This window comes from Balaenoptera physalus (genome assembly GCF_965194825.1).
Source record: "Balaenoptera physalus genome assembly, chromosome: 19".
NCBI classification, from domain to species: Eukaryota; Metazoa; Chordata; class Mammalia; order Artiodactyla; family Balaenopteridae; genus Balaenoptera; species Balaenoptera physalus.
In genome coordinates this window covers 14,790,213-14,814,952 of record NC_138900.1, presented here as the reverse complement: position 1 = coordinate 14,814,952, position 24,740 = coordinate 14,790,213, and the positions used below count along the sequence as shown (strand labels likewise).

General features: G+C 38.1%; 1 protein-coding gene and 1 pseudogene across 2 annotated transcripts in view; one reads left to right on the top strand and one right to left on the bottom strand.

The window, feature by feature from the left end:
- Positions 1-5,994: 5,994 nt before the first annotated feature.
- The window catches only part of LOC309649403 (uncharacterized protein), a 31,816-nt gene continuing 13,070 nt past the window's right edge, over positions 5,995-24,740 (top strand). The window contains exons 1-4 of the mRNA XM_082439413.1: positions 5,995-6,064; positions 14,305-14,387; positions 17,282-17,408; positions 18,505-18,603. Of these exons, the coding sequence (XP_082295539.1) occupies positions 14,379-14,387; positions 17,282-17,408; positions 18,505-18,603 (235 nt within the window). The 5' untranslated portion in view covers positions 5,995-6,064; positions 14,305-14,378. The remainder of the gene's footprint in view (positions 6,065-14,304; positions 14,388-17,281; positions 17,409-18,504; positions 18,604-24,740) is intronic.
- Positions 9,771-18,516, bottom strand: LOC309649407 (small ribosomal subunit protein uS10 pseudogene; annotated as a pseudogene). Its single transcript has one exon. The product of its transcript is annotated as a small ribosomal subunit protein uS10 pseudogene (transcript).

Here is a 24,740-nt window from a genome sequence, read left to right as displayed (position 1 = left end):
CATAGTTACAATTTTTTTTTCTTGTGATGAGAACTTTTAAGATCTCTCTTAGGAGCAGACAGCCAGGACTCCAAGATGGCATCAGTTGTGCCACTGAAGAAGCTCCTGGATATCAAATTAAGGGAGCTGCCAATCTGGATACTAATGTGGGATTTCACCCCTAAAGGCATTGCTGGAGCATTCAAAGAGGCCAGAGCCTTATGGGCATGTGTAAATAAAAGCAAGTCTCTGGGTCTTTCATGTCTCTTTTTGCCCTGAATTAATTTGGCCAGTAAAGGCCTTCTCAGACCAGTAAGTTATGTAGAGAAGGACAGGGCGAGATTGTTAGCTCTTGAATTTCCATGTTTGATGGGTCCTATCAAAGGCTGGCTCTGAGGTATTTCAGACAAGGAAATGTTTTCTATTGCTTGGAATCGGTACCACTGCCTCCGTCCATCTTAAAGAAATGTCATAAGACTTGAGGAAAATGAGTTTGAAACATAAGGGGACATCATTCTATCTCCCGGCCAGACAAAACTGAGACGAATATTTGAAATGGTCTATCCTTCAGCTCTGTGCATTTTAAAGTGCAAGACTAGTCAGATCAGTCCTGTGGAACCCATGTCATCATCTTTTAGGGGACTGCGTGATCGCCAGCCTCCTCAGGGGCCCCCCTCCTTCTGTGTTTTTCTTTATAATTTTGGTCACCCTGTGGCTCTCTTTTGCGTACTGTTTCCTCCTTCCCTGAGGCCTTTCCTCAGCTTTGCCCTCTCATATTAGAATGCGTAGAGCGTGCCCTCAGAGAAGTGACTTCCTCTCCTGTTTGCAGGTTATTACTGGTATTACAACAAGTATTTCAACATGAAGAAAGGGAGCGTTGCTGGGCTTTCTATGGTGCTGGCAGCTTATGTGCTTTTCAACTACTGCCGTTCTTACAAGGAACTTAGTGAGTCTCTTGGGTTGCTTTGCCTTTGGTGGGGTTTCCCTTGACAAGGTGGTATTGGTTCCCTGTCAAACTTAGAAGTCCTTCATTCTACTGAAAACTGAAGAATTGGAAGGACTTATCAGAATACAGCATATTTTAAGTGAGAAAATTGTGGCAAAGACAAAGATAGGAAAAATAAGATGAAGCTGGGATAAAGGTAATACTTAGGAAGCATTCTATAAGATACTGTAGGCTCTACCAAAGGTTGGTGGAAAACTTGGCTTTATCTCCCTAGCAGCCAGTGTGAAGAGGGAAATAGTTGAGTGCTATAGTCCGGTGTCTGTGTAGTGCTCTGGAAAAGCGTGGCTATTCCTGGTTCTGAGACCTGAGGGCAGTTTGTCCGGTGGGAGATGCTGGGAACAGTTTCAGTGGTGGCCACTGGCTGGGGTTCATGGGCCCTTTCTGACAGCATTCAGCCCCTTGCTAGTCTGTCGCATCCAGAGCAATGAAAGATGGGCTCTTGGGTGCTGTTTTTCTGAGTTGGGTGTTCCTTCAGGGAAGGAAGAAGCTGGCCAGGTGGCAGATCAGCTCCTAATTCCTCAAGCGGGTTCTGGGTCATCTCCTGAACGGAATTCTCAGGATGGCTTCATGTGATCTTAGCCTGTTGCCCTCCCCGTCATCCTGTGCTTTCACCATACCTTTGAAGAAACTTACCGTTTTGCCTTTCTAACTTCAGAACATGAGCAGCCAGGCGAGTACCACTGAAGAGGGTGTACTCTGCATTCCTGACCATGACCTTTGCCGGGCACCCCTGAATCCTTTCATATCCTAATGGATAACTAACACTCAATAAAAGATGACTGGTGAAAAAAAAAAAGATCTCTCTTAGCAACTTTCAAGTACGTAATACAGTATTATTAACTATAATCACCATTCTGTATATTACATCCCCATGACTTATTTTATAATTGGAAGTCTGTAGCTTTCGACCACCTTCACCCATTTCCCCCCCCCTGCCTCTGGCAACCATCAATCTGTTCTCTGTATCTATGGCTTTGGTTTCATTTTTTTGTTTTTGATTTTTTTTTTTTTTTAGATTTCACATGTAAATGAGGTCATACAGGATTGGTATTTGTCTTTGTCTGACTTCACTTAGTACAATGCCCTCAAGATCCATCCATGTTGTCACAAATTGCAGGATTTCCTTCTTTTTATGATTGAATAATACTCAATTGTATATATGCCACATTTTTAAAAAATCCATTCATCCCTTGATGAACTCTTGTTGTTTCCATGTCTTGGCTATTGTAAATAATGCTGCATTGAACACTGGAGTGCAGATATATTTTCAAGATAGTGATTTTGTTTCCTTTGGTTAAATACCAAGAAGTGGAACTGCTGGGTTATATGGTAGTTCTAATTTTTTTGAGGAATCTCCATACTGTTTTCCATAGTAGCTGCACTAATTTACATTCCCTCCAGCAGTACATAAGGGTTCCCTTTTCTCCACATTCTTGCCAACACTTATTTCTTGTCTTTTTGGTAATAGACATTCTTACAGGTGTGAGGTGATATTTTTATTGTAGTTTTGATTTGCATTTCCCTGATGATTAGTGATGTTGAGCACCTTTTCCTGTACCCGTTGGCCATTTGTATGTCTTCTTTGGAAAAATGTCTATTCAGAGCCTCTCCCCATTTTTTAATTGGGTTGTTTGTTTGCCTTTCTAGTAAGCTGTATAAGTTTTTTTAAAATATATTGTGGATTGTAAATCAACTATACTCCAATATAAAATAAAAATTAAAAAAAATATTGTAGAAATTGTTTTATTATGATACTTAGTGCCAAAAGCAGGAGATATTATATACTAAGTAGCAGTGCATTAAAATGTACATCAAAAAAATCCTTGTAACAAACATTTTGAAATGTTCACCCTGGTTTTTATACAAGAACTGTATTATGCATGATTTGATTCTCCTTTATGTTTTTTTCCAAAATTTCTTAGATAATTTTACTAATTTTTGTAATGAAATCACAGGAGAGCAAACATTCCACGTGCTTCCCTCCTTCTCTTGTATTGCAAGGCCTAAAATTTCATGTGCTGTCTTAATATCTTTGAACCTCACAGGGCCCATAAGCCTAACCATGAGTTCCCCTCTTCTCACCAGACATGCCCACCAAGCAGTGGGAAAAAAACTAACCACGCTGTTAGTTCCCATATCAGCCAAACCATCTCCCTGTCAGCCACAAATTAATCAAAGAAGCCAATCACATCCTTCCACAGCAACCAGGGGGCACCTCATCCTCTTGTTAGTAGAAATCCTGCTCCCAAGTGACACCACCCTGTGACATGTTGTGTCCTTCTCCTGTAGGATTTGAGGATACTCGACTCAGACTGCTGTCAATCTCATCTGTCTAGTATCTAGGTGTGTGTTAGGATATCTTCAGAACCCTAGGGCAGGACTCTCTCCATCACCGCTAGCTGAAAAAAAAAAACCTGCCTACTCATTTTTACTGCTATTCCGTGAGTTTTCAGTATCTACACTGAGAAAGATTTTTATAAAGCTCAATTAACCTTCAAATAGGAACGCTAGATCATGTTGTCAACCTGTATGTTTGTGATTGAAATTTTATTTTGCTGAGCCTACAAACTAATATTACACTTTTGCCCTATTTGTAAGACAGATAAGGCTAAAATTATAGGTATTATAGGTAAGGATCCCTCATTAAGCTTGGACTCAAATGGAAAAGGAGTCTTTTAGATTATTTCTTCAGGTTGGGTGAAAGTGGAGCTTTAGAATAAGAAGTGAGAGTTAAAGGGGCAGAGGGGGAAAAAAAGAACTGAGCGTTAAAATGGGAAAATGCTGGTAGCAGAAACAGATATTCTTACACTGCTGTGAATATGTAAAACGGTATAATCACAGTGAGAAATTTGTCAGTATAACAAGTTAATGTGCAAAAAGCAAGACCACTTTCAAGAAGTTAACTTACATATAAGCCTATATAGGTGCAAACTGAAGTTTATGGAGGGATATTAATTGAGCATTGTTTGTGAGAAAAAAATAGGAAAATCCATAATATTTATTTGCAGAGTTTTGTTTCTTAGAGAAGGTTTCAGCTACACATACTGTGGCCTATTTTGCAGTTGTTGAAAATGATGACACTCCTTAAATACTGATATGGAAATACCTTTGTGTAAAGAAAAAGAAATACATACTTTCATATGCATGTAGCATACATATTATTTGAAATTACATATATATTTTGTATTCATATGTGTGTGTGTAACACTGTATATTTTATTTTAAAATAACTTATCTGGGAGCTTCCCTGGTGGCGCAGTGGTTAAGAATCCGACTGCCAATGCAGGGGACACGGGTTCGAGCCCTAGTCCGGGAAGATCCCCCATGCCGTGGAGCAACTAACCCTGTGAGCCACAACTACTGAGCCTGCACTCTAGAGCCTATGCTCCACAACAAGAGAAGCCCGCGCACCGCAACGAGAAACCCCCACTCGCCGCAACTAGAGAAAGTCCGCCCACAGCAACGAAGACCCAATGCAGCCAAAAATAAAATAAATAAATTAAAAAAAAATAAAACTAAAATAAAATAAAATAACTTATCTGAAACAACAAGGTCCTACTGTATAGCACAGGGAACTATATTCAATATCCTGTGATTAAACCATAACGGAAAAGAATATGAAAAAGTATATATATACGTATAACTGAGTCACTTTGCTGTACAGAAATTAACAAAACATTGTAAATCAATTGTACTTCAATAATATGTTTTAAAATGTCAAATTATTTTTATGAGAAAAAATAAAATAACGTCTGGAAGGCTATATACACTAAAATAAAAATGCTGTGCATGCTAAGGCTACTGTATGCCTGAAATATATGGCAGAAGAGGTTGATCGCATTTTTAGTTAAACTTTATATCCTTTTGAAATGTTAATCTATGCATGGATTGCATATTTAAAATATGTTGTAATGCTAATAACTGAAATATGGGCATCCTTTGATGAGAACTTTACATTTCCCATTTGCTGAACTTACTCATGAATCTAAATATATATATGTGTAATGCAACCTTAATTCTTCTGATAGCCCAGAAGAATCTTCCTCCTTTCAGATTTTGAGCCTGATTTATCTTCACTGCCCAAACAACTGAGAAGCGAAGTATTTTTCAATGAGATGTCATGACAAGGCATTACGAATTAAAAGATGTTTCTCAACCTGTGGCCTTTTAAATGCAGTCAAGCTCGCCACTTCACAATAGAGCAGAGAGGGATGAAAAGAATCGCTTAACAACAGTCAATTTCTGGTGGACATAATATTGTAAAATGTAAATAAGGTATTGCTTTTTGTTTTAGTTTTCAGAGAACTGCAATCAGTATTCTTGGAAAAGGGACCAAAACTCATTCTCCCTTTTTCTACAATGAGAATATACTATAAAGTCTCACTTTATCCAGGTTTTCTCACCTGGAAACACGTCTTTGCTAATCAACAGTATAATGTTATACACCTTATGTAAACTCAGAGGCTTCAGCTCTAAAACCGGAGTAGTCAGCACCTGTGGCATTGCGAGTGGAATGAGCGTTTCAGGGAAGGAATACATTCACCCGCACACTCATAACACACGACACAAACACGCACAGAGTTTGGTTGGATCATGAACCCACCTCAAGAGCTCGCACTGGATGGCCCTCGGGGTCATATTACTGATTCAACTGGGCAGACCCTTCACACGCAGGCCTGAAGCCTCGGAAAGGAAGAGCTCCGCAGGCCCCTCCTCACAATTCTCTGGTCCGGCCCCACCCTCATTCGCCGCCTCCTGGCCCTGAGAACCACTGAACCCGCCTTCCGCCTCAGGTTGGGCCTCCGGGCGTTGGGAGACCAGCGCTGCGCAGGCGCAGCCTGGCGCTCACTCCCAGAAGTCTCCGGGCCCGGTTCGGCCGTTGCTTTGATTCAGGACTTTAACGACCTAGAATCTCACGTCCCACAGACGGCGAGGTGACTTTGACTTCCGGTTCTTTTTCCGTGTCCCGTGTTGCGAACTGCGCGTGAGTGGCACCCGTCAGAGGAAGAATCCGGCTTGGGTCGCCGCGAAGACGACTGCGCAGACGTAGCTGGAGCCCACGAGGGACAGCCAGCGGCGGTGAGACTGGGATTGCGGGAGGCGCTCAAAGCGTGGACGGTCGGAGCGCAGCCACGCGAGTCCGCCCGCCCCCTCGGGGCTGTGGGCGCTTGAGCAGCGGGGAGGGTAATTTTATCTCTTAGAGTGAGTGCGATTGTGAGACTGAGAGAGGTGTGTGTTCGTCCTTGTGTGACGGAGACAGAGGGTGCATGTCCTTTTTGTGAATGTGGATTGCAGTGGCTCTGTGGTGTCATGTGACACATAGCTCTTTTTCCCCCTTGCTGCTTCTAGGCTTCTCTCAAACATGTACTTCTCCCAAAGAATGTGGGCGGAGTTGGGAAATCTGGTTTTGAGTCCTGCAGACACCTTCCAGCAAGAAAGTACATACCAGCTGCTGAGATCGGAATTTTAAATCAAGAATTGCCCCTGAGACAGGCTCCTAGGAACGTATGGATAAAAAGACTCCCAGGATTAGGATTCCTTCCTCGGATTACCCTCCCTGGCAGTTCTCTGGGGCTCATTTATGTATTTGAGTATGAAAGCATTTGAGTATGAAACTATGAGCTCTGATGGGAGAAACCTGTGAGCCCTGATACAGATCGCACAATCCTACTTAATTCTGGTTATAGGTATGAGGTTTAGTAGGTTTAGTAGTCTTGAAGGGTGGCACACAATAAATGCTCAACATTGTCTTTATTCTGTGTCATTTACCCTTCAGATTCTATAAATCAGTGATGAAAATATGATGTTAATGTGTTGAGTGCTTGCATGTCAAAGGGCTACGTGGACGCTAGTTTTCCAGAACAAGTGTTCTGATCCAGGGGTCCTTTGTATTTTGGGGCCTACAGGGGACCACAAATGCCTTGTGCTTGTATAGAATTACTGCATATATTTGGAAAAATGCATTTTTCAAAGGTGTGATAACCCAAAAGATTAGACCTGGGTAATTGATATGCAATCAAAGACCGTTATACCTTGGGATGATTTTGCACAAAATTAATGATTATACTAATGGAATGGTTAAGAAAATCACACGATATCCATGAGATAGAATATTATGTAGATAATAAAATTCCTGTTTATAAGAATTAGCCATTACAAGAAAAAAAATGGCTATGATCTAATGTTAAGCAATCTTAATATGTAGATAATAGTAGTCAAGAAAATTTGAAATTATATATGCAGCTCATTTTAAAAAGAGAATTTTGTAAAAACTTTTGCAAGGATTATATCCAAAATGATAGTTTAATTGGTTTTTCAGAGAAGAATGAAAATGTTTAGCCACATTTATTGAGCATTTTCTGTGTACCCAGAACTTTTCTACCTATTTGGTACACATATTCACATTAATTTGCAAAGGCAATTTCCTTTTCCATTGATGTTAGAGTGTTTATAGGGAAATGTCTCTAATTATATCAGTGCAGTACAGCTAAAGGATATTCAAGAAGTGAATATACTTAAGTGGTATTTATTTTATTTATTTATTTTTATTGGAGTATAGTTGCTTTACACTGCTGTGTCAGTTTCTGCTGTACGGCAAAGTGAATCAGCCATACGTATACATACATCCCCTCTTTTTTGGATTTCCTTCCCATTTAGGTCACCACAGAGCACGGAGTAGAGTTCCCTGTGCTATGCAGTTGGTTCTCATTAGTTATCTATTTTATACATAGTAGTGTATATATGTCAATTCCAATCTCCCAATTCATCTCACTCTCCCTCCCCCTTGGTATCCATACGTTTGTTCTCTATGTCTGAGCCTCTATTTCTGCTTTGCAAGTAAGATCCTCTTTACCATTTTTCTAGATTCCACATATATGTGTTAATATACGATATTTGTTTTTCTGACCTACTTCACTCTGTATGACAGTCTCTAGGTCCATCCATGTCTCTGCAAATGACACAATTTCATTCCTTTTTATGGCTGAGTAATATTCCATTGTATATTTACCACATCTTCTTTGTCCATCCCTCTGTTGATGGACATTTAGGTTGCTTCCATGTCCTGGCTATTGTAAATAGTGCTGCAATGAACATTGGAGTGCATGTATCTTTTTTTTTTAAATTATTTATTTATTTATTTATGGCTGTGTTGGGTCTTCGTTTCTGTGCGAGGGCTTTCTCTCTAGTTGTGGCAAGCGGGGGCCCCCCCTCATCGCGGTGCGTGGGCCTCTCACCGTCGCAGCCTCTCTTGTTGTGGAGCACAGGCTCCAGACGCGCAGGCTCAGTTGTCGTGGCTCACGGGCCCAGTCGCTCCGCGGCACGTGGGATCCTCCCAGACCAGGGCTCGAACCCATGTCCCCTGCATTGGCAGGCAGACTCTCAACCAGTGCGCCACCAAGGAGGCCCCATGTATCTTTTTGATTGTGGTTTTCTCCTGGTATATGCCCAGTAGTGGGATTGCTGGGTCATATGGTAGTTCTGTTTTTAGTTTTTTTAAAATAAACTTTATTTATTTATTTATTTATTTATTTATTTATTTATTTATTTAGGGCTGTGTTGGGTCTTTGTTGCTGTGCATGGGCTTTCTCTAGTTGCGGCGAGAGGGGGCTACTCTTCTCTGTGGTGCACGGGCTTCTCATCGCGGTGGCTTCTCTTGTTGCGGAGCACGGGCTCTAGGCACGTGGGCTTCAGTAGTTGTGGCACGCAGGCTCAGTAGTTGTGGCTCATGGGCTCTAGAGCACAGGCTAAGTAGTTGTGTTGCACGGGCTTAGTGGCTCCGCGGCAGGTGGGATCTTCCTGGACCAGGGATTGAACCCGTGTCCCCTGCATTGGCCAGCGGATTCTTAACCACTGCGCCACTAGGGAAGTCCCCTGTTTTTAGTTTTTTAAGGAACCTCCATACTGTTCTCCATAGTGGCTGTATCAATATACATTCCCACCAACAGTGTAAGAAGGTTCCCTTTTATCCAGACCCTCTCCGGCATTTATTGTTTGTAGATTTTTTGATAATGGCCATTCTGACCGGTGTGAGGTGATACCTCACTGTAGTTTTGATTTACATTTCTCTAATAATTAGTGATGTTAAGCATCTTTTCCTGTGTCTGTTGGCCATCTGTATGTCTTCTTTGGAGAAATGTCTATTTAGGTCTTCCGCCCACTTTTTGATTGGGTTGTTTGTTTTTTTTGTTTGTTCGTTTTTTTAAACTTTGGGTTTATTTATTTATTTATGGCTGTGTTGGGTCTTCGTTTCTGCGTGAGGGCTTTCTCCAGTTGCGGCAAGTGGGGGCCACTCCTCATCGCTGTGCGCGGGCCTCTCACTATCGCGGCCTCTCTTGTTGCGGAGCACAGGCTCCAGACGTGCAGGCTCAGTAGTTGTGGCTCACGGGCCTAGTTGCTCCGCGGCATGTGGGATCTTCCCAGACCAGGGCTCGAACCCGTGTCCCCTGCATTGGCAGGTGGACTCTCAACCACTGCACCACCAGGGAAGCCCGGGTTGTTTGTTTTTTTGATATTGAGCTGCATGAGCTGTTTGTATATTTTGGAGATTAATCCTTTGTCAGTTGCTTCACTTGCAAATATTTTCTCCCATTGTCTTTTCGTCTTGTTTATGGTTTGCTGTGCAAAAGCTTTTAAGTTTAATTGGGTCCCATTTGTTTATTTTTGTTTTTATTTTCATTACTCTAGGAGGTGGGTCAAAAAAGATCTTTCTGCAATTTATGTCAAAGAGTGTTCTGCCTATGTTTTCCTCTAAGAGTTTTATAGTGTCTGGCCTTACATTTAGGTCTTTAATCCATTTTGAGTTTATTTTTGTGTATGGTGTTAGGGACTGTTCTAATTTCATTCTTTTACATGTAGCTGTCCTGTTTTCCCAGCACCACTTATTGAAGAGGCTGTCTTTTCTCCATTGTGTAGTCTTGTCTCCTTTGTCATAGATTAGGTGACCATAGGAGCATGGATTTATCTCTGGGCTTTCCATCGTGTTCCATTGATCTATATTTCTGTTTTTGTGCTAGTACACTACTATGCGGGATTTTAGTTCCCTGACTAGGGATCAAACCCAGGCCCTCTGCAGTGGAAGCATGGGGTCCTAACCACTGGACCACCAGGGAATTCCCTTAAGTGGTATTTATTTTAATCACATTGATTTTTTTTTCATTGTCATATTAACAGATTTTTAAAATGAGGAATATATGGCCTCTTCCCAAAGTGATGTCTATAAATATTTTAATACTTTGAAATATCTTTATATTTTATTTAGGATGATGGAATTAATACAGGCTTATTGCAAAAAAATTTCATTTCTTTAGGGAATTTACTGAGAAGAAAGCAAGGATAACCCATGATCTCCCTGCTTAGAGATAATCACTTTAACATTTTGGTGTATATTTTTCCAATTTTGTGTGGTTTTGTTTTGGCAGAATAAAATTGATCAAATAAAGAAGACAAAGTCCAACTCATAGTTCAAAAAAGAAATCTAATCCAATGATAGTTTTCTTTATACCCCTGTACATGTAGGGAGAAGAGGGAAGGGCAGAGAATCTTGTGTGAAAAGCATTACAAGTAGTTAAACCTTTTAGTTATTACAAATGTTATTTAAAACTTAATTACCAGGGCACCATATTACTAAGTAAGACATGCTTTCAGAGTTAATAATTTAGAGATTTAAGCTTATTTTTAGAAAAAATAACACTAATCTCTGATTTCCAGGTGTCTTACAAGTACAAACAATATTTCCAAACATAGTTGTTATACCAGAAAATAAAGATTATATTTATAAATATTTACATAAATCTCTATATTGTGCGAAGAATAAGATTCATTCTCCAGTTAGTTTTCCCAGTTTTATCATGATGTTCTTTGAACAGGTTTATGATTCTGAACAGTTTTTCTTGCTCTCTGTAGCTGCTGGGGACTGAGGAAGGGGACATTTTCTCTTTTCTTGTCTGATAATCTCTCTCTCTCTCTTTTTAATTAATGATTTTATTAAGCAGAAATCTGTTTTGTCAAACGTACCTCCTAAAATTTTAAATATCAGAATTAGAAGAAAGAGGACACCCAAGAAGCACAAGTTTTAATATAATAAAACCAGGAAGCACCAGAGTTAGCTTCCTTTTATAATAAAAGATTAAGGAACATGGAATGATTTTCTTCTTCAATAATGATAGATAATTTACATTAGTCATCATGATATACAATTTAGTGTGTATTTGAATTATTTTGCCTAGTCTTCAAACTAGTCATATATCATATGTGATATTTTTATCCATACTTTGCTGATGAGGAAATCGGCATTGAAATATTTTTCTTAATTTCAACGGGATGCCACCTCTTAAATTATGCATAATTTTTTAGACCTGCCTTCTTCACCGAGCAATTCTTTTAATATTGTTTTCCATCAATTATATGGTTTAATATCATTCTTATTAAGAATGGCATAGGGGGACTTCCCTGGTGGCGCAGTGGTTAAGAATCCGCCTGCCAATGCAGGGGAAACGGGTTCAAGCCCTGGTCCGGGAAGATCCCACCTGCTGCAGAACAACTAAGTCCACAAGCCACAACTACTGAGCCTGCGTTCTAGAGCCCACGAGCCACAACTAGTTAGACCTTTTGCCACAACTACTGAAGCCCGCGCGCCTACAGCCCGTGCTCAGCAACAAGAGAAGCCACCGCAGTGAGAAGCACGCGTACTGCAACAAAGAGCAGCCCCCGCTCACGGCAACTAGGGAAAGCCCACGTGCAGCAACAAAGACCCAATGCAGCCAAAAATAAATAAAAAAAAAAAAAGAATGGCATATTATGTCACAGTATAGCAGACTATAATATAGTTAACCTGTTTGCCTGCTGTGAGATTTTTATGTTTTTAATTTTGGACTATCAAAAATTATTCTCTGATGAACATTCTTGTGCATATACCTTGTGAACTTCTATAAGTTATTTCCTTTAAAATTTTTCTAAAAGTGGTATTTTATAGTCAAAAATCATACTTCTTTTAATTGTTTAAAATATGCCAGACCTGGAAAGTATAATATTTGAAGTAATACAGTCACTAAAAGGACATAATTTCTTCCTTCAGAGTACTTATAATCTGTGAAGGAAGTTAAAATCTGAATAGGAATAATTGAAAGGTAGTGTGTGATAAAGGCCATTGGTGAGAGTTAGGTGACCTGCCTAAAGGAGACATCAGTGTGACTATAGTGACAGTAAGCATATAAACAAATAATACTGAACACATGGGATCTGTATGACAATAAGTGGATTTTTTACTATAACCTTTATATTTTGTAGATTTCATTCTAATAATACTAGATGTATAGCAAAATTAATAGGTAAGATAATTCAGCAGCTATCTGGAGGATATCATGACAAAACTGACAGGTTCAGAAACAAGATAAATTCTTCTGTTGAAAAGATCTGAAATAAAGCTGTATTGAGACTGTCATCACTTCACAAAAGAGATTACTCAGGGACTGTTCCCAAGTTTTTTGTGGCCAGAATTCCAACATAACTGAGAAGAAATTATAAAATGAGATATTGGGATCCAAAGGAAACAAAATATAAGCCATATAGTAAAATGACCTGAATTTATTTATTTAAAAAATTTTTTAAAAAGTTTTGTGATGTGGACCATTTTTAAAGTCTTTATTGAGTTTGTTACAATATTGTTTTTTGGCCCCAAGGCATGTGGGATCTTAGCTCCCCAACCAGGGATCGAACCCGCACCCCCTGCATTGGCAGACGAAGTCTTTTTTTTTTTTTTAATATTTATTTATTTATTTGGTTACACTGGTCTTACTTGTGGCAGGAGGGCTCCTTAGCTGCGGCTCACCAGCTCCTTAGTTGCGGCTTGCAGGCTCCTTAATTGTGGCATGTGAACTCTTAGTTGCGGCATGCATGTGGGATCTAGTTCCCTGACCAGGGTTAGAATGTGGGCCCCCTGCATTGGGAGCATGGAGTCTTATCCACTGTGCCACCAGGGAAGTCCCTGGAAGGTGAAGTCTTAACCACTGGACTGCCAGAGACGTCCCAATGATCTGAATTTAAAGAACAAAGAACTTTGTGGACGTCTTCGCCTTAACAAATTAAAAAAAACATATTTTGGACTTCCCTGGTGGCACAGTGGTTAAGAATCCGCCTGCCAATGCAGGGGACACGGGTTCGAGCCCCGGTTGGGGAAGATCCCACATGCTGCGGAGCAACTAAGCCCATGCGTCACAGCTACTGAGCCTGCCCTCTAGAGCCTGTGCACTGCAACAAGAGAAGCCACTGCAATGAGAAGCCTGTGCACTGCAACGAAAAGTAGCCCCCGCTCGCCGCAACTAGAGAAAGCCCGTGTGCAGCAACAAATAAATTTTAAAAAAAATTTCAAGTTCCTATGTCAATTGTTATAATGATTATGAAGTAACCTTAAAAAAAAAAAAAACTCAAGACCTAAGCAAAAAGATAGGGATTGCCGATGTCAAATTCTGATCATGGCAAAGGTATAATTTATGTCTTCACTAGTTTTATTTGATTGTTTCATGTATGAACTAAAAACAACTGAATACCCAGTGATTCATTTCTAAAAACACCCCCTAAAAAACAAAACAATAAAAACATAACCAAAAATATAATAGCTGTTAATATGTGGCCATATAAATTTCCAGACTTTTCTATTTTCTGTTTTATGATTGTCATTCTTTTCTCTGTATTGATTAATATGCTCTTATATTTTATAAATAGAAATATATTAGTCAACCTTACTTTTCTATTGACATTATATATGGAACATTTTCCATGTCCTTAAATATTCTTCCCAATTTAACTTTTAATGACTATTTGTATATTCTAGTATAATATTGGTCTGTCATATATTTAACTAATAAGCTTTGCTGGACTCAGAATGCTGAACATTCCTTGTCCATCTCTTAATATTTTGATCAGCTGCACCCACTTTCAAGGCCACGAAAGAGGTTCTCATTTGGATTATGTGGCCTCTTTTCTCTCTTGAAGTTGGGAATGGAAAGAGGAATATCTGCTCAGAGCAAGACAGAGCTGCCCAATCTTAGGTTCACGTCAACCTGATAACAATGGTACATTGGCCAGAAAATTTTCTGCTGAAGTATCTGGGTCTGGTTTCAATGCAGAAATGACTCTGCAGCTGAGACCCCTAGGAATTGAGTGAGGAAATGGATTTGTCCAGTATCCTAACTTACCCAAGTTGTGTGTGATATGAAGTAATTTGGAATCTGGAATGGAAGAGCATAAATGGTAACATTAACTTAAGCCCAGTGAGGAAACACTAAAGTACAACTGGTCTCAAGGTCTTTCTCTTCTCCCAGGTCTGGGTTTTCTGGACTCTGCTTTTCTGGTAAAGGAGCCCAGAGGACTGATCAGCTCTTGCAGGTCTAAAACCATGGCCCATGTAAGTTGATGTTTCTCTCCTTGTTGAAATATGTGTATATTTTTGTTTTGGTCATGTAAGTATTTTCATTAATTTTCCTGATGTTTCCTAACAGAAAGTTCCCTCAAGTAACCTGTTTCCTAGCTATTGTTCCAGAGAAATATGTGGCCAAATTACCTGGCACTGTCTCTGTTTGGCCCATTCAAAACTAACTAGTGTTCATGTAATTATTGTCCAAAATTTTCAACATATTTTTAGTGCCCATTCTTCAATTAAGGGCAGTGATGGAATAGTGGGGTTAAGTTCTTTGAAGTAGAAATTTATGCTATGCAGGTCAGATCTGTAGTTTGGAGATGGAGACAATGGTTCTGTTTAACTATCCATGGTAAGACTTTGAAGTTTTCCACAGATCCGAGATTTCCAGGTAGATGAGGTGGAATTTATCATTGAATGACCTGAATCTTAATATGGTATGAAATTCCTGCTTTGTATGGATGAGTATATGATTGGGGCTTTGAACATGGAGGTCATAGATTTGGTAGGAAAGCCATGAGACATAAATACTAAGGCTATTTTGTTGTTGAATGAGACATGCTAAGTTTGTGTAACATCTGTATAATTGACCAGCCTTCTTCAGTATCATTTAAATCAATGAATTATCTTTTAGTGCTTAATTAGTTACTCTGAAACATAGCATCTTAAAGCAGTAAACATTTATCTCACAGTTTCAGTGAGTTAGATATCTGGATGTTGCTTAGCTTGGCTCTCCTGCTCTGGGTCTCTTACAGGGTTATAATGTGTTGGTCAGGGTTGCAGTCATTTTAAAGCTCATCTTTGAGTGGATCTGCTTCCAAACTCATTGAAGTGGTTGTTGACTTGATCCAGTTCTTCATGGCTGTTGGATTGAGGGCCTCACTGCCTCAGTAGCTGTTGGCTGGCGACTGCTCTTGGTTTATTGTTTTTATTGTTTGTTTTGTTTTGTTTTTTTGGTCTATAAAATTTATTAACAAAGTTTCAAAAACATTTTGAAATTTGCCAAGTTTAAAAGGAGTTACGACAAACTGGCAGAGCCAGGGCTGAAATTTAAGATCTATTTTCCCTGAGTTACTTGCCCTCTAGTACATTAGGTTCTTAACCATGGCTGTACACATTAGAATCACCCCAGAAACTTTTGATAGTACCCCATATCAATTAAATCGGATTTTCCAGAGTAGAACCCAGACACATGTTCTCTGGAAAAGCTCCAATAGGCAGCCAGAACTGTATATATTCATCATCAACACAAGGTCTCACATGTTATTTAGCTAATACAATTCAGTTTTCAAATAATATCAAGTGTAAACTAATTTAGTGGCCCCTGGAACATATAATGAAAAAGAGTAAAACATAGGCTACCCATCTAATTTTAATTATTCTACTTAAAAGGTGGAATGAATTCCATAGCACAACTCTATTCCTAAGACCTGTCCGTATTATGAATAAAAGTCAACAATATTTAACAACTGATTATCAATTTATTAAAAACGTTGATTTAAGCATCTGCAGTGGTGACTTCAGCCTCGACTGCTGGCTCAATACTGACAAAAGTGATCTGCTTGACAATCTCAGAAGGACTGTGCAGGTCAGTGAGTCGCTTGTGGATCCTCATCTGGAAACGATCCCAAGTCTTAGAATTCACCACAAGGAGTTTTCCTTGTAGTTATTCTCAGTCTTGGTAGGCATCCGAACCGGTCCTTTCACTTTGAGATTCTTTTCCTTCGCGCCTCTGATCAGATCAGCACATACCTTCTTCAAAGATTTCACGTTGCGGCTGTTGAGGGTGATTCTAATCTGGTGAATCGCCACCTCGGGCTCCATGGGAGTCTTTCCGGTATCTTTAAAAGTCATAGCTGCGGCGCGGCTTCCTAAACAACGTGTTCCTCTGCGAGAGCGAACTGCAGTGAGTCAGGAGCAGGAGCTGGCGGCCCGAGGCTCCGCTGCAGCGGCGACCGCGTCTTCCTCCAAAAGGGCTTTATTATGTGGGGCTCTCCTTAGGGCAGCTCACACGTGGTAGCTGGCTTCATCAGAGTGACCAAGTGAGACAGCAAGAGAGAATAAGCAATGTGGAAATCATAGTTTTTTATAAACTAATATTGGACATGACATTCCATCACTTTTCTATATTCTATTTGTTAGAAATAATTCTCACTGGGTTCAGACCACATTCAAAGGGAGAGGATTACATCAGGACATAAATACCAGGAAATGGAGATCATTGGTAATCAATGAGGTTAGCTACTACACTCAGAATAAGGAAAGTGTTCAGTGAGAGATGGTAGATGGCAACAAAAATGCGTATCATTATATGTAGTTGGTGAAAATAGAACCTTACAGTTGTGGAAAACCTTCCAAATGTTGTGCATCTAATTGTATAAATGATTAAATCGGATTTATTTATAAAATACAATGTCATATGCCAAAATAATAAATGGATTTATTGAATCAAGCAAACATGCTTATGGCAATATCTAACATAATAGTACTTGATACTTGAAGAAAATTGTATTAATTTTATGCAACCCAGTTTTTAAAATTTGGAGAAATATTTATTTATTGAGAATTTTTGAGGCAGATACCATTTGGACATTATTCTTGTATACGCTTTTTAATTTAGGAGGGAAACATTATTTTGTCCATTTCCAAATGGTTCAGGTATTTAGAAGTATCCCAGAATACGGAAGACATTTGACCTGTGTTGGCAGGCTTCTTAAAAAATATGTATACCTTGTGCTTAAGTCTCCTTCCACATCATAGATTGCCAGCCTACATGCTTTCATTTTCTCTTTTCCTGCGGAGAAGTCCATCAACTCCTCTGCTTCTGCTTTCAAAGTATTTTCTTTAATTTGCCCAGTGGTACATGGTGTTTACTGTTTCAGGGATCACTGACATTCAGTGATGTGGCCATAGGCTTCTCTCAGCAGGAGTGGGAATGTCTTGACCTCAATCAGAAGACTTTGTACCGGGATGTGATGATGGAGAACTATGGTAACTTGGTCTCACTGGGTATGTTCATCTGCTTCAAATAATTTAGATTAATTTAGAATCTGCTCTATAGGCTGTGTATTTTTTCTACTGTAATTTTCAGGGCTGCCTTTCAAGAAACTAGTTAAATTTGTTTTTCCTCTAACCAAAAAAGTGGTCTGAGCTTTGTCAGGTTAGAAATGGCAGCTCCATTAAACACCTTCATCTTCCCTATCCTTCAATCATATTCGTATCTCCATGTGTTCTTTTTTTATATTTGCATCTCTTCCATAATGACCAAGCAGCTAAATTAGCTATTTGTGGCATATACTGTATAACCATGGTCAAAGGATCCAAGTTTTTTATTCATTTGTGCTCCAGATTGCTCTAATACTCCATTTTAAGATCTGAAACAGTTTCAGGGATATCAGCTTGACAGAGGGTCCTGAATTGCTCTCAGTATCAAAAGAGCCTCTACAATATATATGGTGATGGATTGCATAATTGGAATTTATTTAAAACTGTACCAAAAGCAGTTCATTTCTTACAACAGAGTTCATCTGATTTGTGGTTGAAAGTTGTAATCCATGAAAATTACATTCAAAATGGAATGAATATCTTATAGCTCTCTTTTCTTGTATCCTCTAGTGACATTAGAGCATAAGAATAATGTTAATAGCTAACATTTTGATTACTGTGTAGTAGTCATTATTCTAAGAGCATTATGTGATTTAGCTGATTAAAATAACTGAGAGTATTAACTGATTTAATTCCCCCAACAGTACTATTATTATCCCCATTTTATAAATGAGAATACTGAGGTATAGTGGGTTGAAGTGAATTATTCGAGGTTATACCCAGCTGGAAGGTAGCAAAGGCAGGAATTGATCCCAGGCTTCAGAATATGTTTTTAACCACATTATGTTTGCTCTCTAGAGTTAGAGGACATATGAGTTTGAATTTTAAATACAGCAAAACAAAAACTTTACCTTACCTAACTGACCTCTTATTCTTTAATTTTCTCATTCTTCTCTAAAATAGTCAATATCATTATGATCTTTTATTATCATAATTATAATTTTACCTTGACTAGTTACAATTTATTTCTCCAACCTGTGGCATTCTTTTTTCTTTAAAGCAGGCCATTCCATTTCTAAGCCAAATGTAATTACCTTACTGGAGCAAGGAAAAGAACCCTGGATGGTTATGAGAGAAGAAACAAGAAGTTGGTGTACAGGTAAGTAAGAGCAGGTCAGGCAGAAGTCATTTGTGTAAGTGATAGCCCAGGTGGTAAATACACTTGGTAAACACATCCTTGAAACATTAGTTGGAAATCTCCCTTCTCAGTGAAGGAAAGTCTTGTAATGTGAAGAGGAAGTATCTCAACTTCATCTTAACCTCATTAGTCATTCACCATGTTATTTTTCTCATATTCCCCTCCCAATTTCATGCTACTCACTTTCCTTCCACGGTGTAGCCATTTACCTGTATTTTGGACCAGATTCTTTCCAGATCCTCTTTTTCAATGTGACTCTTGTCTAAAAATACATTCATTCCTATATCTGGAAAATATTTGAATAGTCTGAGCTGGCACTGTGCTTGGCACAATCAACCCAGTAATACTGAATAGGGCAGATAATGTTCTTGCAGTAATGGAGATTATACCATGTTAAGGGAGAAATTAACATGAAATAAATAGATAAATAATATAAGGTAGTGAAATATGTTATGAAGGACACTAACAAAGAACACAGCAAATTTAGGTAAGGTAGCATCATCAAGAACCCTTTTCTAACATTTGTGCAGAGACATGAAGTAAGGTCACAGGCTTTTTGACTGTACGAGAGCACATCTAAGGAGAGTGAACGACACGTGCAAAGGCCCTCAAGGGGGATGAGGTTTGCGTGTTTGAGGAGTAGCATCTAGATCAGTTAGTGAATGGTGACTAACAGGACATGAAGCTAGTATGTTAGGAAGGAAAAATCCTATTAGATTTTGTGGATCCTTATGAAGAATTAGTAGAATTGTTTTCTAAGAGGAGTTAGGATCCCTAATCTGATTCAGGTATTTTGTCTTTGTTTTTTAAATATGATTTTCACCTTTTCTTTAATCATAAGACTTACACAGAAGCCTAGATAAAACAACTATAGGTTAAATTGTAATTCATTTTCATATCCTTTTCAAATATTTCTTTATTCTTATTTGTGTTAACATTGATCTGTTGGATTTATTCTCATATTCTTTCTAGGTTGGTATTCTTTCATTATTTTTCATTTATTTGAAATTTACTTGTGAGCTCTATCACCCAATTCTGAGTTTTTCTAATTCTCATTTATGATTTTTCATATCTAAAAGTTTTTTCTTGTCTTTTAGCATGTTATTGAATAGTATGGTATAGTTTTTTCCCTGTTTTCAGGGCATTTGCTTTAGATGTATATATATATTGTCTCTATAACTGTCATTAACTTTAGTCATATAATTTCTTGTATAGAAGTTGACCTTGGGCCTTTTTGTGGGGGTGGGGGGTCATTTATATATGAGATTAGTTTTCCTCAATTTTGAGAAAGGAGTCAAGATTCTGGATGCCTTTTCTAAATTTGTGATTTTAAGAGCTCCCTCTTCTGTTTATTTTTTTTAAGCATTTAAATTATCATGGCTTAGGGAATGAATGGAACTATTCAGGAGCATAGTTCTTTATAATATTATAATTAAGATGGTATTGATCAGATTTAAATTGTTACAGATTAAGATGTTAATTGTAATTCCCAGGAAAACCATTAAGAAAATAACTAAAAAATATATACCAAAAGAAACAATAAAGGAAATCAAATGGCATCCTAGAACATATCTATTTAACACAAGAGAAGGTAATAATTAAGAGACAGAAGGGGAAGAAAGGCCTAAGACACATAGAAAATATGTAACAAATTTTAACCATAAATTCTATCAGTAATTATATTAAAGGTAAATTGAGTGTACACTCCATTTAAATGACCAACGTAGGCAGAATGGATTAAAAATAAAAAACATGATCCAACTGTAAAAAATACATTTTAGAGTCAGAAACACAAATAGGTTAAAATAAAGGTCCAGCCACATGGGGAAGCAGCTGGTCACTTTCTTAAAATGTTAAACTTGGAGTTACCATCCGGTCAATAGGGTGCACTCCCTTATAGTCTTTAGATCTTTGCCCAAATATCATGCTTTTAGTGGGGTTTTGCAGTGAGCCGTTCCCCTGATCCTAGCCATCCTGAGTCTTCTTTCCAATTTCATTTTCTTCTTTAGCAATTTCCATCTTCTGGCATGCCATGTGACTTACTTGTTTTGCAAGCTAATGAAGGCCATGCTTTTCTTCTCATCTCTTTCCTTCATAGCTAGCTACATACTCTAGAAAATTGGAAATGTACATCTCACAAAAGCTTGTACATGGTTGCTCATAGCAGCATTGTGTATTAATGGTCAAAAAGTGTAAACAACCCAGATTTCCCACTATAATCAAGATACACAACATTTACAGTACATGAAAGGTTTCCATTATTTTCCTTCCCAATTAATTTCCACGCCCCATGCCCACTCCCATTCAAACTACCACTGCTCAACTTTCTGTCAATGTACATTAGATTAGCCTTTTAAAATAATTTTATAAATATGGAATCATACATTATATATTCTGTTATGTTTTGCTCCCATTGGTCAGTATAATGACTTGGAGGTATGTCTATATTGTTGCGTGTATCACTACTTTGTTCATTTTTTTGTTAAGTAGTATTCTGTTGTATGGATAGACCACAATTTATGTTTCTGTTCACCTACTGATGGACTTTTGTGTTGTTTCCGGTTTGGGACTAGTTATGAGTAGAACTGTTATGAATATTTGTGTACATGTATTTTTATAGGGTGAATACCTAAGAGTGGAATTGTTGAGTAGTAACTGCATGTTTAACAATTTTAGAAATTTTGCACTGCTCCATTCCACTTACTCCATTTCCTTTCCAACACTTGTTATTGTCAGTCCTTTAAATTCTAGACATTATAGTTGGTATGTAGTGGTATCTTTTTGCATTTCCATGATGACTAATGATCTTGAGTTTCTTTTATTTACTGATCATATTTTTTGGAGTGTTTATCCAAATCTTTAGCCATTTGAAATCATTATTTTCTTATATTTGAGGGGTAACTGTTCTTTATTTTGGAACAAAAGGAAGTCCTTTTGGAACATTAAAAACTTTTTCCCACAATGTGACTTACCTATTAATTTTATTAACAGTATCTTACAAGGAGTTTTTAAATTGTTATGAATTCCAATTTATCAAATTTCTCTTTAATGATTTTTTTGGGGGTATACTATCCAAGAAATCTTTGCCTACCCCAAGGTGGCAAAGTTTTTTCTCTGCTTTTTCTTGACCTTTTATAATTTTTGCTTTTATGTTTAGTTCTATTATATATCCATTTTGAGTTAATTTTTTATTACGCTGTGAGTAGGGTTCAGGACTCATGTTTTCCATATGGATACCCAGTTATTCCAGCACCATTTAAAAAAAAAAGAATCTCCTTTCCCTGTTGGATTGCTTTGGCACCTTTGTCAGAAGTGAAATCACTGTATGTGTCTGTGTCTGTTTCTGGTCTCTACTGTGTTTTTCATGTTGGCATAGAAAGTGAAAGTCTTAAAAAAAAAAGAAAGCCTTGTGGTAGGTTTTTTCATTTGTGACCTTTGTTGAATTGAGGTAGTTTTCTTTTGTTCCTAGTTTGCTGATTTTTTTTTTTAACTATGAATGGGTGTTCAATTTTGTCAAATGCTTTATCTGAATCTATTAAAATGATTTTTTTTCAAAACTTTGCATTTCTTGTCCCTTCGTAATCTTCCTTCTCTGTCTTCCTCCAAGTTCCTTAGGTATGCAATGATCTACTTTCTACTTTCTGTCACAATAGAGTTGATTGCATTTTCTGTAGTTTTATACAAACAGAATGATAGTGTGACGTTTTTCATCTTCCTTCAGTCAGCATAATTAGGTTGAAGTTCATCCATGTTGTTATGTGTATTTTACTCAGTACTATACCAGTATTTGGTTATACCACAATTTATTTACTCATTATCTGCTGATGGACATTTTTGGTTTTTAGCAATAACAAATTAAGATGCTGTAGACATTTGTTTATAAGTCTTTGAATGAATATATGCTTTCATTTCTTTTGGCCAAATACTGAGCAGTTGAATTCTCTCACCACTGGATATGGTGTTAGCTGTGGGTTTTTTTGCAGATGATCTTTATTAGGATAAGTTCTTTTTATGAGGGATGGATGTGGCTTTTATTAAATGCTTTTTTAAAAAAAAATTTTTAGACATCCATATGGGTTTTTTAAATTTTATTTTGTTAATATAGTGAATTATATTGATGAAATTTTCAAATATTAAACCAATCTTGTATTCCTGGGATTGATCATCGCTACGGTCTGAATGTTTCTACCCCCCAGTATTATACTGAAATCCGAACCCCCAAAGATGATGGCATTAGGAGGGAAAGCCTTTGGGAGATGCTTAGCTCATGAAGGTGGAGCACTCATGAGTGGAATTAGTGTTCTTATTAAGAGTTACCACAGATTCCTCACCCCTTACATCATATGAGGATGCATTGAGAAGGCACTGGCTATGAACCAGGAAGAAGGCCTTCACCAGAATATGACCATACTGGTCCCTTGATCTTGGACTTCTCAGCCTCTGGAACTGTGAGAAATAAATTTCTGTTGTTTATAAGCTACCCAGTCTTTATTTTTTGTTATAGTAGCCCAAAAGGACTAAGACAGGCATTACGTATTACCTTTTTTATGTATTGATGGATTCTGTTAGTTAAGATAGTGTTTAGTATTTTGCATATATGTTTACAAGGTTTTATAGTGTGTAATTTTCACTTCTTATACTGTTTTTCTCCTGTTTGGTATCAGAGTAACTAGCTGCATAGACTGATTCACTCCTCAATTTTCTGGAATAGTTTGTTTAGAACTGGTAGTACTTCTTCACTAAGTATTTGAAATAATTCACCAGTGAAACTGCCTGTGCTTGGAATTTTCTTTGTGGGAAGGTTTTCAGATTGTTTACTATGTATAGTGTTGCCGCACTGATTTATATCCTTCTCATGCATGTGCTGTTGTTGGTAAGACTGAGTGTTGTACTGATCTATACCCAAATACCAAATTAGGAAATCTTCTCTGGCTGTTTTTGTCCCAGCATTCCCCGCTTGCTTTCCAGTTTGGCAGTGCTCCCTCTCATTGTTCTTATAGCCAGAAACATTGTGGAGTTTCTGTTGGAATTTTTGTAGCCCACGCTTACCCCACAATAACTGGGACCTGCCCTTGAAGCAAGGACATGAGAGTGAGTTAAGCAAGAAACTCAGCTCAGTCTGGGTTGCTTTGTAAAGTCTGACTCCTTTCCAAAGCCCTCCTGCTTTTATTTACAGCCCTTATGTAGTTAATTTTTGTATTTTGTCAAGTGTTAATAGTTGAAATCAGAGAGGGGGCAGGCTGTAGGAACTTCATGCTGCCATACTGGAACTAGAACTTCTTCAATTAAGGAGTTATTTAATGATGAGAAATAATTTTTTTCTCTTGTATCATTGCTGATTCATTGCTTTTTATTGCATGGTTTATTATCTGTCACAATCATTTTTATGCTACTGTCTTTTTAGTTTTGGCCAATCAAAACTCTCCAAGCCTTTCAAGTCTTCCTCTCTTTTTGGCATAAGATTTCTAGGGTTATGCCTGCTGGCTTCCTAAATTTTCCCTTTATCCAATTATGCTGTATCCATATTTTAGATCTAGATATTGAGAAATTACAATATAGGTGTTGAAATATGCTTATGACACTTCTTAATTTTTTCCTGGCAGCTTTTTTTCTGTTTATTCTGTAGCATCTGGTTGGTTTAGGCTTTCTTTTCTGTGTTCAATTTTAATAAATTTTCCTAGAAAATCATCCATACTTTCAAAAGTATTCACATAGTACCCTTGTAATTTAAATAAATTCCTCTGTGGTTTTTTTTTTTTTTTTTAAGATTAATTATTTATTTATTTTTGGCTGTGTTGGGTCTTAGTTGTGGCATGTAGGATCTTCTGTTGCAGCGCACAGGTTCTTTGTTGAGGCATGCAGGGTTCTCTCTAGTTGTGGTGTGCAGGCTCCAGAGTGCATGGGCTCAGTAGTTGTGGCACATGGACTCAAGAGTGTGTGGGCTCTGTAGCTGTGGTGCATGGGCTCCACAGCGCATGGGCTCCATAGTTGCAGCACACGGTCTCTCTAGTTGTGGCACGTGGGCTCAGTAGTTGCAGCGCATGGGCTTAGTTGCCCCGCAGCACGTGGGATCTCAGTTCCCCGACAAGGGCTCGAAC